Here is a 15,496-nt window from a genome sequence, read left to right as displayed (position 1 = left end):
GATCTGCTCTGCCACGTTCGTTATCTGTTATTCCGCAAAAATGTATTGAATACTTTCTAGGAGACATGCTGTGAGCTTCCACTCTGCAGGGCCCTGCTGTCACATGAGCTGAGCAAATGTTTTTTATGTAATAATGGGGAGTGATTTGCAGTGGGCCAGCTGTCTGGGCTCTGGATCAGGAGGGGGAGAGATGAGATCAATTTATTTATTTTTATTTAACTAGGCAAGTCAGTTAAGAACAAATTCTTATTTTCAATGACGGCCTAGGAACAGTGGGTTAACTGCCTGTTCAGGGGCAGAACGACAGATTTGTACCTTGCCAGCTCGGGGATTTGAACTTGCAACCTTTCGGTTACTAGTCCAACGCTCTAACCACTAGGCTACCCTGCCGCCCCAATGCAATCAATGCAGAACCATGTCCGATCAGAGAGGGATGGGCAGGGGAGGGGGGCCTCCCTCCCTCTCTCCATGACCCTCGTTGAATGTGAAAGACTTATGAGCATATCCATCAACTCTTTCTTTCTCTCCCTACCTCCCTCTCTCTCCTCTCCCACAGTGACCGGCACCATGTCTCCAGCTCCATCCCGGTCCCGACAGGAGCCAAGTCTCAGCTCAGTGTCTCGGCTGTGTCCGAAGTGGGCTTCCCCACCCACACCAGCTCTCCAGATCCGGGCTCACTGAGGAAAAGGGCCAGTTCCGAGACAGACAAGCAGAAGTACAAGGCATCCCCTCCTCCCAGCTACAACACGACCATGGCCATGGACCAGCCCCAGAGTGCATCGCCTGACCCCAACCCCTCCCCCAAGCACTTGTCATCCTCCCTGGACTCTAGCATTGACCTGGCCAAGACTCTGGAGGTTCAGGGACCAGCCCTGGGGGAGGGAGAAGGAGATGTAGAAAGAGAGGTAAAGGAGGTTGTGGAGGAGCAAGAGCAACAGTCCTCCAGTACTACTACAGGAGGCTCAGATTCCCCCACTCTGGCTGGAAGCACCACCAGTGAGCAAGTGGAGGAGGTGGCACCCACCAGCGAGCAGCATGCAGACCATACCATGAACGGCTCTGTAGTGCCAGGCGAGGGGCTTGGGGGGCCCGCAACAGGGCTAATGTTGACCATGGCATTAAACCCAGAGATGTGCTGCTCAGTGGAGCAGGCAGAGGAGATTATGGGGACAGAGGCCACAGGCCTGGGTTTAGGGATGGGCCTTGTGGATGGGGCCAGGCTGGAGGACTACCCCTGTATCCCCGTGGAGCACGCCGTGGCCGTGGAGTGTGACGAGCAGGTTCTGGGCGAGCTGGATGCCGCCGGCTTCGAGGAGTTCTCCCGCCGCATCTATGCACTAAACGAGAACATGTCCAGCTTCCGCAGGCCACGCAAGAACTCTGAGAAGTGAGGACAGGTAGGACCTTAGGGGTGAGGACAGGAGTCACATGGCACATGAGTCAGGGACATGAACATAGTGCAGGGGGGGGGGGGTCCTGTTGGTGTGTTTGTCCCTCTCCCCAAGCAGCAATAGAAAAACAAACATAGGCGCTACATTATCTGGAATGATGACCAATTTGCACTTCTTCTCAAAAAATATTTCTATAATCCTTTAAATGAAATAAAGCGAATGTTTGTGGTTGAAACGCTTCCCGGGGCTTCTTCTTTCAGGGTGCATGGCAGTGTTGTGAGATGGAGAATGTGTGTGTGTGTGGTAACTACACACATAAAATGCATCCTTCCTTGAAGTAAGCAGTGATCTAACATGAGTGGGTTCATGAAAGCTATAGTGGAGTCCCTACTTGTACCTGTCCAGTCCTGCCAAATCAGTAATGACTTAAAGGGAATGAGGAAGGAAAGGTTAATTAGAACAGAGCCAATGCCTTCAGCATGGCTGACAGAGGAAATGAGTTACAGAAAAGACCTATCCCACCTCTGACCTCACCTATTAGGAAACCGACCAGTCACTAGGCCAGGGCAGCTTAGACCGGTGGCCCAATCAGATACTCTATAACTGTTACACCCTGCACCTCCAGGTCCAACAACCCCACCAGCCATTGGACAGGGCTTCCCTGGCTCTATCTCCAGGGGCCATCACTGTTCTGTTCTGGTTGAGTACGAGAAAAGAAAAGAGAGGAGCGAAGCGAAGCAGGCTTGAGCTTGGCGCATGGCAGGGATACAGTGCAATGTTTCTGTCTTTCTCCTCCATACCTGCTTTCTCCTTATTTTACTATTTTAATAAGCGCCATTAATATAAGTATTCATATGAAGTCCAATAATCCAGATATTATTCAATAGACCAAAACATGAATGATGTATGCTGTTGAAATGGTGCACTCAGGCCCTACATATTAATGACACATAATGACCTTTTTACATTTTAGTCCGCTCATCTATTTTGTCCGCTTTCTTTTTCTTTTCCCTGTTGAACTACTTTTTGTTTTCTTGCATTGGTGTCCATTGGCAACTATGTGTGTTATTTATGTCTCTCACTGCGTTTGTTTGTTTGTTTGTTTGTTTGTTTGTTTTAAAGGAAATCATGGTTTCTTTTTTCCTCTCATGGGCAGTCAGTCATTCATTGATATTGTCAAGTGTTAATGGTCATCAGCCCTGGGTTCAAATCTTTCAAATACGTACATATAATCTGGATCTAACTGTGTCCCCTGTGTATTGCTCTGGAAAGGACCACAGAGTTCCCTGTAGACAGAAGCTGACATGGACAACTGATTTGCATACTGCCCACCGTATACGACATAGATGGACTCGCAACAAGCCCCCTAAAAACATCCCCGGGGGGGGGAGTATTATCATCAAGTACTGTGGTGGATGACTGTTGAAATGTATTGTATTTAAGATGAGAGATTAAACCATTGTAGGTCATTTCCATTAAATGCTATACAGCATGTGACCTTGTACATATACTTTTGTATGGAGAGTTTTTTTGTTATTAAAGACTTACAGTCCAATAGCATGGATGTATGTAGCCCCCTTTACACTGTCGTCTACCTGTGTTTGTTTCAGAGGTGTGCGTGCGTATGCCTTTTATTTAACCTTTATTTATCCAGGTTCGTAATCTCTTGTGGACAGATGCACGTAACATAACTGGTATTGTAGCGTCTGTCAACAGAGTAACTTTGTTCTGATGCGCTGATTTCTTGTCACTGATCCTTTGGACAAATCACAATTTCTCAGGTGTTTGCATCTTTTGAATATTGGAAGGGAAGGAACATTTGGCCCATAGACTTACCTGTAACTTGCAAAGAGATGGGGGGTGGAGCTACCGCTCTGACCCCAGAACTTAATCGAGCATCTGATGCAGTTCTCAAGATTTTAGTTCTGGGTTTCTGAGATTAGGCTGTGTTTAGAAAGGCAGCTCAAATCTGATCTTTTTTCCCACTAATTGGTCTTTTGACCGATCACATCAGATCTTTTCACGTCAGATATTTTTCAGAGCTGATCTGATTGGTCAAAAGCCCAATTAGTGAGAAAAAAACAGAATTGGGCTGCATGTCTAAATGCAGCTGTTGAAATCAAATCTATTTTGTATGAGAGACCAATGCATGTGTGCATGCACATGAGTCAGGGATGGTGTGTATGTATGTTTGAGTGTAAATGAATGAGTGAGGTGTAGTTCTCTCATTAGTTAGAATTCAAGCTGCAAACACTCACTTGTTCTAAACGAAAGACTATTCAATCTGCTTTTCAGTTTATTTAAATCGCCAGATATCCAAGCCTCTTTATCTTTCATGGAGAGAAATAGGACACCTTTATTAACTGTTGTTCAATGGTTATGTCTGCAGCCAGATGTCTTCAGAATGGTATATAAAGAAGTCAGTGAAGTTGCATTTTGTAAAAGCTTGTAAGGCATGTAGATTAGATTTGTCTTTATTAGGTAACTGTATCATCGTAGCTATTGTACCAGATAGCGGTTGGTTGGTTGCAGTTTAGCCAGCAGATCCGACACCTGATGCTTGCTTACAGCTGCACTACAGGGCCGGACAGGCAGTTTGTTTAAATGAAGACACCACGGGGCCAGTGCTAGGTATGGCTCGGAAAACATACCTCAATCCAGAGAGGAGAAATGGTGTTGACTCTGAATTGTCCCATTATCCCAATTGTTAAACCGAGAAGATTGAATGAAAAACTGCCCTTTTTGTCCTCGTGCTAGGTAGCAGAAGCCACAGCATCAATTTATGAATGGCACTAGAACGTGCGTTGAACAACAAAGTATAATCCAAATAAAATTCCAGTGTGGGGAATGGCTTAGAATATGTTAAACTCTCCCAAAACTATGGATGCTCGTCTGAAGTACAGTAATTCATTGGTAATCCATGTCAGTGTTGTGAAGGGTCCAGTAACTAAGGCAATAAACAGCCACACACTAGAACATTGTTGTTGTCTTTCAATAGTTGATTTCTTTGTTGGAGCTCCAAAAACATAACTGGACTCTGTAGCAACATGAGTTTGATGGCACATACTCAAATACACTGACACATACAGTTTTCTGAAAAAAACGAGCAGTCGATTAATCTTCTCGGTGTAACAGTTGGGATAATTGGACAATTCAGAGTACAACGCCATTTCTGATCTCTGGATTGATGTATGTTTTCCAAGCCATATCTCGCGCCGCCTCCACGGTGTCTTAATTTAAGCAAATGACCTGTCCGACCTTGTAGTGCAGCTATAAGCAAGCATCAGGTGTTGGATCTGCCGGCTAGTTGCAGCTGTGAGGTGAAGAGATGACCAATGAGCACCTTAAATTCCAACCATTCCAGCCAAACATCCCACGGCATAAAGGAAATCAGTGTATGTCCTGTCCATAGCTGACATACATTCATAATGGAGCCATCAAAGTATTTTTAAGAAGGAAAGGAAAATACAATGGTCACGTAAGAACTCAACTGACATTCCTGCACCCCATTAGATGTTTGTGTGGAGGGAGGGGCTTTCAGGTTCAGCGGTCTTGTCCTTAGAAAGCCTTTCATCTGTAATTGAGTTAAATGACAAGGAAATGGCTTGTTGTTTTACATATCTATTTACTGTTTTCTCATATCTATCTACTATATCTCTATGATTTGGTTAACAATTCAAGACATGACTTGATACTGAAACAGTATATTGTACCTCTACCCCCCTTCCTTCTCTTTATTCTATATTTAGCTTTTAGGAACTTACTTAAACCTCTTTGTTCCTTTTAAGACACGAGACGACAAAGAGTTCCCTCCATTTTGTACTACCCAAGTCATGTCCCTGTCCGATTCTGAGGTTATCCAGCCAGTTGTGTCATGCACTTTTAGTCTACTCTACCCTGACAGACCGCATGGCTCTGGCAACTAATATATCCTCTTGTCATCTTTTAAAGAGTTACATGACTGACATCGTTTTGCAATGAATCTATCCTGCCTGTTTGAGGCCCTTCATTACCACTGTAGGAAATAACCCAAATAACCTGGGTAACATAATAACACATCTCCAAAGAACTGCATTGGTTTGCTCAAATTGGGTTACACACCACTGGATTCACATGTTCCATACATCCTGGGAACCATATAGATATGTGAGTATTCAGCTACTACAAATACACTATCCTATCCGGATGTCCTCACTGTGAACTGTTGATCATGTTAAACTGTTTGGAATGTACAGTCGTGGCCAAAGGTTTTGAGAATGACACAAATATTCATTTTCACGAATTCTGCAATTTGCATATACTCCAGAATGTTATGAAGAGTGATCAGATGAATTGCAATTAATTTCAAAGTCTGTCTTTGCCATGCAAATGAATGGAATCCCCCAAAAACATTTCCACTGCATTTCAGCCCTGCCACAAAAGGACCAGCTGACATCAGGACAAGGCTGGAGATCACTCAGTCATGCTGATTGAGTTCAAATAACAGACTGGAAGCCTCTGTCAATCATGGTTACCTGCAAGGAAACACGTGCCGTCATCATTGCTTTGCACAAAAAGGGCTTCACAGGCAAGGATATTGCTGCCAGTAAGATTGCACCTAAATCAACCATTTATCGGATCATCAAGAACTTCAAGGAGAGCGGTTCAATTGTTGTGAAGAAGGCTTTAAGGCGCCCAAGAAAGTCCAGCAAGCGCCAGGACCATCTCCTAAAGTTGATTCATCTGCGGGATCGGGGCACCACCAGTACAGAGCTTGCTCAGGAATGGCAGCAGGCAGGTGTGAGTGCATCTGCACGCACAGTGAGATGAAGACTTTTGGAGGATGGCCTGGTGTCAAGAAGGGCAGCAAAGAAGCCACTTCTCTCCAGGAAAAACATCAGGGACAGACTGATATTCTGCAAAAGGTACAGGGATGGACTGCTGAGGACTGGGGTAAAGTCATTTTCTCTGATTTCCCTTTCCGATTGTTTGGGGCATCCGGAAAAAAGCTTGTCCGGAGAAGACAAGGTGAGCGCTACCATCAGTCCTGTGTCATGCCAACAGTAAAGCATCCTGAGACCATTCATGTGTGGGGTTGCTTCTCAGCCAAGGGAATGGGCTCACTCACAATTTTGCCTAAGAACACAGCCATGAATAAAGAATGGTACCAACACATCCTCCGAGAGCAACTTCTCCCAACCATCCAGGAACAGTTTGGTGAAGAACAATGCCTTTTCCAGCATGATGGAGTACCTTGCCATAAGGCAAAAGTGATACCTAAGAGGCTCGGGGAACAAAACATCAATATTTTGGGTCCATGGCCAGAAAACTCCCCAGACCTTAATCCTATTGAGAACTTCTGGTCAATCCCCAAGAGGCGGGTAGACAAACAAAAACCCACAAATTCTGACAAACTCCAAGCATTGATTATGCAAGAATGGGTTGCCATCAGTCAGGATGTGGCCCAGAAGTTAATTGACACTGAAGCAGCAAACTTTGTGAAAATTTATATTTGTGTCATTCTCAAAACTTCTGGCCACAACTGTACAGTGCATTTGGAAAGTAATCAGACCCCTTGACTTTTTCCACGTTACAGCCTTATTCCAAAATGGATTAAATAGTTTTTTTCCCACATCAATCTACACATAATACCCCATAACGACAAAGCAAAAACAGGTTTAGAAATGTTGGCAAATTCATAAAAAACCTGAAATATTACATTTACATACACTTAGGTTGGAGTCATTAAAACTCGTTTTTCAACCACTCCACAAATTTCTTGTTAAACTATAGTTTTGGCAAGTCGGTTAGGACATCTACTTTGTGCATGACAAGTAATCTTTCCAACAATTGTTTACAGACAGATTATTTCACTTATTATTCACTGTATCACAATTCCAGTGGGTCGTCAGTTGAACAGTGTTTCCTCCGACACATTGGTGCATCTGGCTTCTGGGTTAAGCGAGCAGGTGTTAAGAAGTGCGGTTTGGCGGGTCATGTTTTGGTTGACGCATGGCTCGACCTTCGTCTCTCCCGAGCCCGTTGGGGAGTTGCAGCGATAAGACAAAATCGTAATCACAAAAATTGTTTTTTTTGAAAGAATGATGGGGGCCACTATGTTCTTGGGGACCTTCAATGCTGCAGAGATATTTTGGTACCCTTCCCCAGATCTGTACCTCGAAACAATCCTGGCTCTGAGCTCAACAGACAATTCCTTTGACCTCATGGCTTGGTTTTTGCTCTGACATGCACTGTCAACTGTGGGACCTTATATAGACAGGTGTGTGCCCTTCCAAATCATATCCAGTCAATTGAATTTACCACAGGTGGACTTCAATCAAGTTGTAGAAACATCTCAAAGATGATCAGTGGAAACAGGATGCACCTGAGCTCAATTTCGAGTCTCATAGCAACAGAATACTTATGTAAATAAGGTATTTCTGTTTTTTGGGTATCATGCATTTGCAAAAATTCTAAAAACCTGTTTTCGCTTTGACATTATGGGGTATTGTGTGTAGATTGATGACAAATATATATTTTTAAAATCATTTTTAGAATAAGGCTGTAACTTAACAAAATGTGGAAAAAGGGAAGGGGTCTGAATACTTTCCGAATGCACTGTATGCACAAGTTTATGCACAATTATACTACAAAAATATATAAATATAACATGCAACAATTTCAAAGATTTTACTGAGTTACAGTTCATAGAAGGAAATCAGTCAAATGAAATGAATTAATTGTGCCCTAATCTATGGATTTCACATGACTGGGCAGGGGCGCAGCCATGGGTGGGCCTGCAGGTGATGAAGCCGTATGTGGAGGTTCTTGGTGTGGTTACACGTGGTCTGCGGTTGTGAGGCCGGTCAGATGTATTGCCAAATCTCTAAAACGAGGTTGAAGTTAACTTATGGTAAAGAAATGAACATTCAATTCTCTGGCAACAGCTCTGTTGGACATTCCTGCAGTCAGCATGCCAATTGCATGCTCCCTCAAAACTTTGTGGCATTGTGTTGTGTGACAAAACTGCACATTTTAGAGTGGCCATTTATTTTCCCCAAAACAAGGTGCACCTGTGTAATGATCATGCTGTTTTATCAGCTTCTTGATATGCCACACCTGTCAGGTGGATGGATTATCTTGGCAAAGGTGAAATGCTCACTAACAGGGATGTAAACATATTTGTGCACAAAATTTGAGAGAAGTAAGTTGTTTGTGCATATGGTCGGGGACCTTAATTTCAGCTTATGAACATGGGACCAACACTTTACATGTTGCATTTATATTTTGTTCTGTATAAGGGAAAAGGGATACAGATGAAGTCGGAAGTGTACATACACCTTAGACAAATACATTTAAACTCAGTTTTTCACAATTCCTGACATTTAATCAGAGTAAAAATTCCCTGTCTTAGGTCAGTTAGGATCACCACTTATTTTAAGAATGTGAAATGTCAGAATAATAGTAGAGAGAATGATTTATTTCAGCTTTTATTTCTTTAATCACATTCCCAGTGGGTCAGAAGTTTACATACACTCAATTAGTATTTGGTAGCATAGCCACATTTTCTATAGGATTGAGATCAGGGCTTTGTGATGGCCACTCCAATACCTTAACTTTTTTGCCACAACTTTGGAAGTATGCTTGGGGTCATTGTCCATTTGGAAGACCCATTTGCGACCAAGCTTTAACTTCCTAACTGATGTCTTGAGATGTTGCTTCAATATATCCACATCATTTTCCTGCCTCATGATGCCATCTATTTTGTGAAGTGCACCAGTCCCTCCTGCCTCAAAGCACCCCCACAACATGATGCTGCCACCCCTGTGCTTCATGGTTGGGATGGTGTTCTTTGACTTGCAAGTATCCCCCTTTTTCTTCCAAACATAACGATGGTCATTATGGCCAAACAATTCTATTTTTGTTTCATCAGACCAGAGGACATTTCTCCAAAAAGTATGATGTGGATCTGTCTTCTTTTTTTTTTTTACTCAGTTTTCTTACTTTTATTTGTAACTTTTTGTTGTACCTTTCATGGTTTATTGTTTATTGCACTAATGCAAGCACTTATATATGTCCCTCAGTGTTTTCTGTGTCCAGGTCTTCATAAGGCTGATTCCTATTTCCGCAATTCTATAAACTCTCTGTCTCACTGTTACAATGTGTCTATTTCGACCTAATCCTGTACAGGTGCCTCAGACACAGAGCTGGGAATGTCAACTCAGCCAATCACAGTGACACTAGAGTGGGGGATGATGTCGTCTTAGGAACCCAGGTAAGGAGTTGTGGGTGACTTAATATGGTCATGTACAGGTGTATGCTCTGTTATAGCAAGGGGAAGTTGGTATGCATATTGCAAAGGCTCTATGTAATGTGTACTGTATGGGCGATTAGAACGCTTAATAGAGCAGGGAGAGTGAGCTGGCCTCACTCTATCCTCCCATCTGTTGACCCGTCTATGTATGTGTGAAACGTGGAGCACAGCTTGAGAGTTCATAATGGCCATTGTGTCAGGTCTGCTGGGCTGTTCACCATCAGCGCCACCTCGCAAAATACACACTGTCCAAATCAGTGCACAGCTCGCTTTATAGCTGTGTGTGTGTCTATACATGGATTATTATGAGAATACCCCTTCCCCTCATGGTGTTTCCTACACATACATTATCAACACACATACAGCGCCTTGCCTTATTTAAAACAACGACAGTTTGTGGGAGCATCTATAGAAAAGTAAATTCCGATTGCTCCATTCCATCAACATTACTTCAATGTCATAGAGTTCAATGAAATGCAGGCAGAGTGTAGCCTACTGTAACATTGTGTGTAGTGATTGTATGAGTAATGCTACTTGCCTCGCCCCATCAACAGTCCATTTAAGGCTAATCAGAGGTGATGAGAATGAGATGAGAGCTTGAGTCAAAAATCACATCTGGCAGGTGTTCAACAGTATAGATTTAAGTTGACGGAGAGAGAGGAATGTGGAGTGGAGTTTTTAAGTCATTAGTGAGCAGATACCTCATACTGGGCCCATAATTATTTATAGCTGGATTATAGTCATAATACAAGGATAAGGGGAATAGGTTACAAGCATGGAGGGAAAACGCTCTGCTCCGGTCCCCAAGTTTGATTATTTGTCATATACACGTGATGTATGTGGAGTACACAGTGCAACAAAATGCTGACTTCCAGGTTCACCTCTCGACAATGCAACAACAATAAAAAAAGTAATGAAGTAAATAAAAGAGTACTAGAAAATAAAAGATCAATGAAGGAACATTTGATAATATTGTTTGCAAAAATATACTAAAATAAGGCATCCCAGCCTCTCCTCTCTTCTCCTCTCCTGGGGTCTGGCCCTTTGACTGTGGACTGTGTGAGCATGTCCAGGCCATGCAACGCCGCATTGCAGCCCAGTCAGCTGTTTCACCCATCTCAGCCCTCCGGTTCAGTCTGGTCCGTCTGCCTGGAATCTTCCTGCCCGGCCAGGCATCCGTAATCTCTCCACCAGTAACGCTTTATTCCTAAGAATCACCCCTCCAGTGTTTTCCTTTAAAAACCCAAATCTTTCCCTCCCTCTCCGCAAACCTGACTTTTATGGGGCTGAATCGCTTCTCTCCACAGGCACATGTTGAGCTTCATGAAATGAATTTGTGTGGAACTGATTTCATTGGAGAGATATCAATATTGGGATTGGAGAGATGTCAGTGGAATATACTGGGCAAAAAAATAACATTGCAGTGGCCGTGACGGTTCTTTTGTGGACCTTTTGTGAGATTAAAACCGTAGGACACAATCGCTTAGGCTGACGTCAGCGCAGTGCTTGCTAGCTAACAAGCTCATATGAACACTGTGTGTTAAATTAACATTTTGTGGCATTCTATAATTACCTTTACAAGCTATGAGTGACGTAATTGACACTGACATATGGGGGGGAGAGGAATACACAATACATTTTTTTGCAACAGTCCCTTTCGGCTAATAATGGGTAACAATATCACCGAAAGCCCTCTCACTACACCAAAGGAATTATCAGATTTCTTTACCGGATGATCAGTTTTTTGTACAGCTATAGATGGCTACATGTTTTTCTGTAAGATGTAAGATGTGCTCTCTTGGACACTGCATCGCTCTCTTTTTCTTTCTGTCCTCATTTCTCTCATTTATTCATTCTTTCTTTTCCCTTTGAGGGACAGCCATGCATTAATAGATTATGTGTATCTTGTGACTGATAGGATGGATGACCATCCTCTCACCATACTCTTCACAACAATGGCAGCCTGCAGACCTTTCTTAGGGGATTAGGATTGCATCAGTTCTGAATGACTATACATGAGGTGAGGAGAGGGTTGCTATAATGTTGACAGCACAGGAGGCTGCTGAGGGGAGAACGGCTCATAATAATGGTCGGAACTGCACAAATGGAATGGCATCAAACACCTAGAAACCATGTGTTTGATGTATTTGATACCATTCCACTTATTCTGCTCCAGTCATTAACTCAAGTCTGTTCTCCCCAATTAAAATGCCACCAACCTCCTGTGGTTGACAGTGACCCTTTCAACCATGTATACCCAGACACATTTTGCAGGCAGCAGACCTAATTGAGAGGATTAATAGACCTAATGCACCAATTCTGTTAAAATATGCATGGGAAGAGGAGAGTGCAGTTATGTTGACACTTTCAGCCATGTACACGGAGTGTACAGAACATTAGGAACACCTTCCTAATTTTGAGTTGGAACAGCCTCAATTCGTCTGGGCATGGACTCTACAAGGTGTTGAAAGCGTTCCACAGGGATGCTGGCCCATGTTGACCACAATGCTTCTCAGAGTTGTGTCAAGTTGCCTGGATGTCCTTTGGATGGTGGACAATTATTGATACAAACTGCTGAGCGTGAAAAACCCAGCAGCGTTGCAGTTCTTGACTCACTCAAACCAGTGCGTCTGGCACCTACTACCATACCCTGTTCAAAGGCACTTAAATATTTTGTCTTGCCCATTCACCCTCTGAATGGCACACATACCCAATCCATGTCTTATTCCTTCTTTAACCTTTCTCCTCCCCATCTACACTGATTTAAGTGGATTTAACAAGTGACATCAATAATATTTCACCTGGATTCACATGGTCAGTCTGTCATGGAAAGAGGTGTTCCTAATGTTTTGTACACTCAGTGTGTAACCCACCCACACGTCATTTGTAAGTGTCTACCAACATTCTAAAGCCCCTCTTTTCTGCTTTACTGCAGACTTCCTCAACTGCCTAGACAGAGCAGTTCGAACCGTTCTCTGGACAGCTTCTCCCCTGGACCAAACCGTCTCTCAAAAGGTCTGAAGACGTTTGGCCGTCTGTGCTCTGACTTAATCAGAGCTCATCTTTTCATGAGACACACATGTATACTGTCAGCAAGGATGTATATAAGAAGCCAATCATATATTTTATATGACATGGCAATCATTTATTTTACCAGAGAAGACCATTATACCTTTTATATGAGAAGACCCAGAAGGAGTTCTCACTATTAATTATCTGGTTATGATGCCAAGGTGTATTGAAGCCTTTGAGCAGAAGTCCTTCCTGACCACAGGACTCATACATCTGATGCTGTTCTTCTCTCTGCAACCAGGCAGCTGTGAGGAGAGAGGAGAGACAGAGACAGAGAGAGAAAGAAAGGAGAGAAGGAGTTGCTACATGAGGAACTAAAAGTAGAGGTGAAGTTCGAGGGCTATAGGGAGGAAAAGGTTCTGCCCTGGCCTAACATGGCCTGGCATCTCGTTATATAAACCCTATCAGCAGGTATGAAGCTGCTAGAAGATTTACTCTGTTCTGTGGGCTGTATGTCAGTCAGAGTATAAAATATGTTCACTGAAGGGAAGAATGTCTTCCAGCCTGTGGTGATGCTTTGATATCAGAGGCAATAGCTCAATGGAAACACTGACTGAAAGTAGAGCCCTCTGAAGTACAGTAGGAGAGAGTGGGGTAAGTGGAGGCAAAGAGTTAGTTGAGCCACCTGTTGTTTCTATGTGACTAAATATTTAGGAAGAGGTCATGGAGTCTGTGAACGAAGAAACTACATGTAAAAAGTGGTAAGCAACTTAGGTCCAAAAGACCTACATTTTTCCGTATGTTATAGGTTTCGTGATGCGTGTATCTAAACCAAAGTAGATAGTTTTAACCTTTTCACGTGTGAGTTCCAAATATCTCTAACCGTCGCACCTGCGTGAGTTTTTTCATTTGCGTGATGTCAGAATACTCTCACTGTTCCAAAATGTGATTGTTACGCAACAGGACAGTTACCCGCTCTGTCCTCAAACCAAGGAACGCTGCCTGCTAATTATCTATAGGCTTTGTTTCAAAATTATTTTCTAACCACAGTTTGAATTGAGGTGTGTTCCGCCTCCTCATTAATTCACATAGAAGTAGCCCATTTCACTGTTGCGTACAATTTATGTTTGAGTCTCTACTGAGCCGGACAAACTTCTCTCTTCAACGAGAGCCCAAGCACTTCCCTCGTTTTTCCCCAGATCAAGTATGAAGACATTGCGTATCTCTAGTCAGAACAGGCCTTTCACAAAGGTTTTCCCCCAGCACATTTTCTGGCTGGCGCCCGCATTGGTTGTTTTCCTTACAAATTGGACTTTGGACATGTGTGCGTTCCTATCGAAGTCTGTGGCTTATTTTCTGTTGTCGTTTCTGCAGTAGCACACCGTATGTATGTATGGATTTATTCACATGCTTTCAAGTACTGGTAACAAATCATGCATTCCGATTCTTGCATAGATTGTAATGGACACATATGATGTGTGTAAAATACTTTTTTGAATGTTGTACTGATTATGATAAGCTAATGCTAAGCTATTTGCCGGCTATGTGTGGCGCCATGTTTGTTGACATCATACAATACATTCTGGTTGTCACGTAAGTGTCTGTCAGACCAAAGATGTTATAACAAGGGATAGTTCACTTGACTGACTTATGGTGCTTTCAAGACAACTGTGAACTCTGAAAAATAGGTAAAATCATGACGTCAATGATCTTCAGGTCAGGAAGTCAGACCTCTAGAAAGAAGAATTCTGAGTTGGATGACCGTTCAAAATGATTTTTCCTAGTCGGAGCTCGTTTTTTTCCAGTTCCCAGTTGTCTTGAACGCACTGAAGTCGGAAGTTGAAGATTCCAAGTTCCCAGTTGTTTTGAACGCGGCATCAGATTGTAACTTTAGTACTTCAGGGATGCCAGCTCAGACCTCTCTTTCCAGGGGTTTTATTTTTATTTATCGTATAAACTTCTCTTGTGTTTGCCCCCCATTTATTGATAAATCCCCCATCATAGTAATATTTCCTGCATCAAATCCACCCACGATACCGTCACCCATTTCTACACCCCATGGACTTGAAAACCCCCCACAAATGAAATGAACCCACCCACAAACCCCCCTAAAATGGTTTCATCCCTGTTTACAGTAGCTTTCACGCTACGGTTAGGCTTGGCAGTAGGCTTGTATTTGGTGTAATGATCTGTAAGGTGAAAACATTTTATTTGCTTTGTTATTTGTCAAAAACGGTAAACAACTTGTCAAGTCATGACTAAACTAAGTTAATATTTTTCAGGAAATGAGCGCAGCCATCTTTGACTTTGTTTATTTGTATCTTATAGTGAATGGCATTCTGGAATTAGGGAGTTTTCGCCAGGTCAAACATAAATAAACATTGCTGCCCTCATAAAGAATTTAGCTTCTGTTAGCTTAGCTGACACGCATCTCTTTTCTAAACAATATTACATTTCTCCCTTGTGCTCACCAGAGATGCGGTACAATGTAAACAAGTCTAGCTGTTAGGTCAATAACTTATAGTTTTTTTTGTCAGCGCAACCTGTTATTTAGACTGGTTTATGGAATGAGTTTAGCTGTGGATGTGTACTGTGTTATGTTTGGATGATGAAGTTCACATTTATCTTTTAAAATAAAACTTCACTTTATTTCCCATCAGTACAAAACATTGTTTAGATGCTTTTCAGACAACAATGCTGTTTAGACGCGTTTGTTGTATGATACGTTCTGTTGCTCCTGTTCCAATCACATGTTTGTGATCGTACACTGCAGGGACCACTCAACAAGGATCACAAATAT

General features: G+C 42.8%; 1 protein-coding gene across 2 annotated transcripts in view; it reads left to right on the top strand.

The window, feature by feature from the left end:
• LOC106603537 (UV radiation resistance-associated gene protein) overlaps nucleotides 1-2,973 on the top strand; it is a 145,130-nt gene extending 142,157 nt beyond the window's left edge. Inside the window, exon 15 of one of the 2 annotated variants that reach the window (XM_014197365.2) lies at nucleotides 557-2,973. In XM_014197365.2, coding sequence (XP_014052840.2) covers nucleotides 557-1,391 — 835 coding nt within the window. In that variant the 3' untranslated portion in view covers nucleotides 1,392-2,973. The remainder of the gene's footprint in view (nucleotides 1-556) is intronic. The other variant, XM_045717107.1, reaches the window with a different exon arrangement.
• Nucleotides 2,974-15,496: the final 12,523 nt, after the last annotated feature.

The sequence above is a fragment of the Salmo salar genome, chromosome ssa04 (genome assembly GCF_905237065.1).
Source record: "Salmo salar chromosome ssa04, Ssal_v3.1, whole genome shotgun sequence".
In the NCBI taxonomy this organism is placed as follows: Eukaryota; Metazoa; Chordata; class Actinopteri; order Salmoniformes; family Salmonidae; genus Salmo; species Salmo salar.
This window is presented reverse-complemented; position numbering and strand designations above follow the sequence as displayed.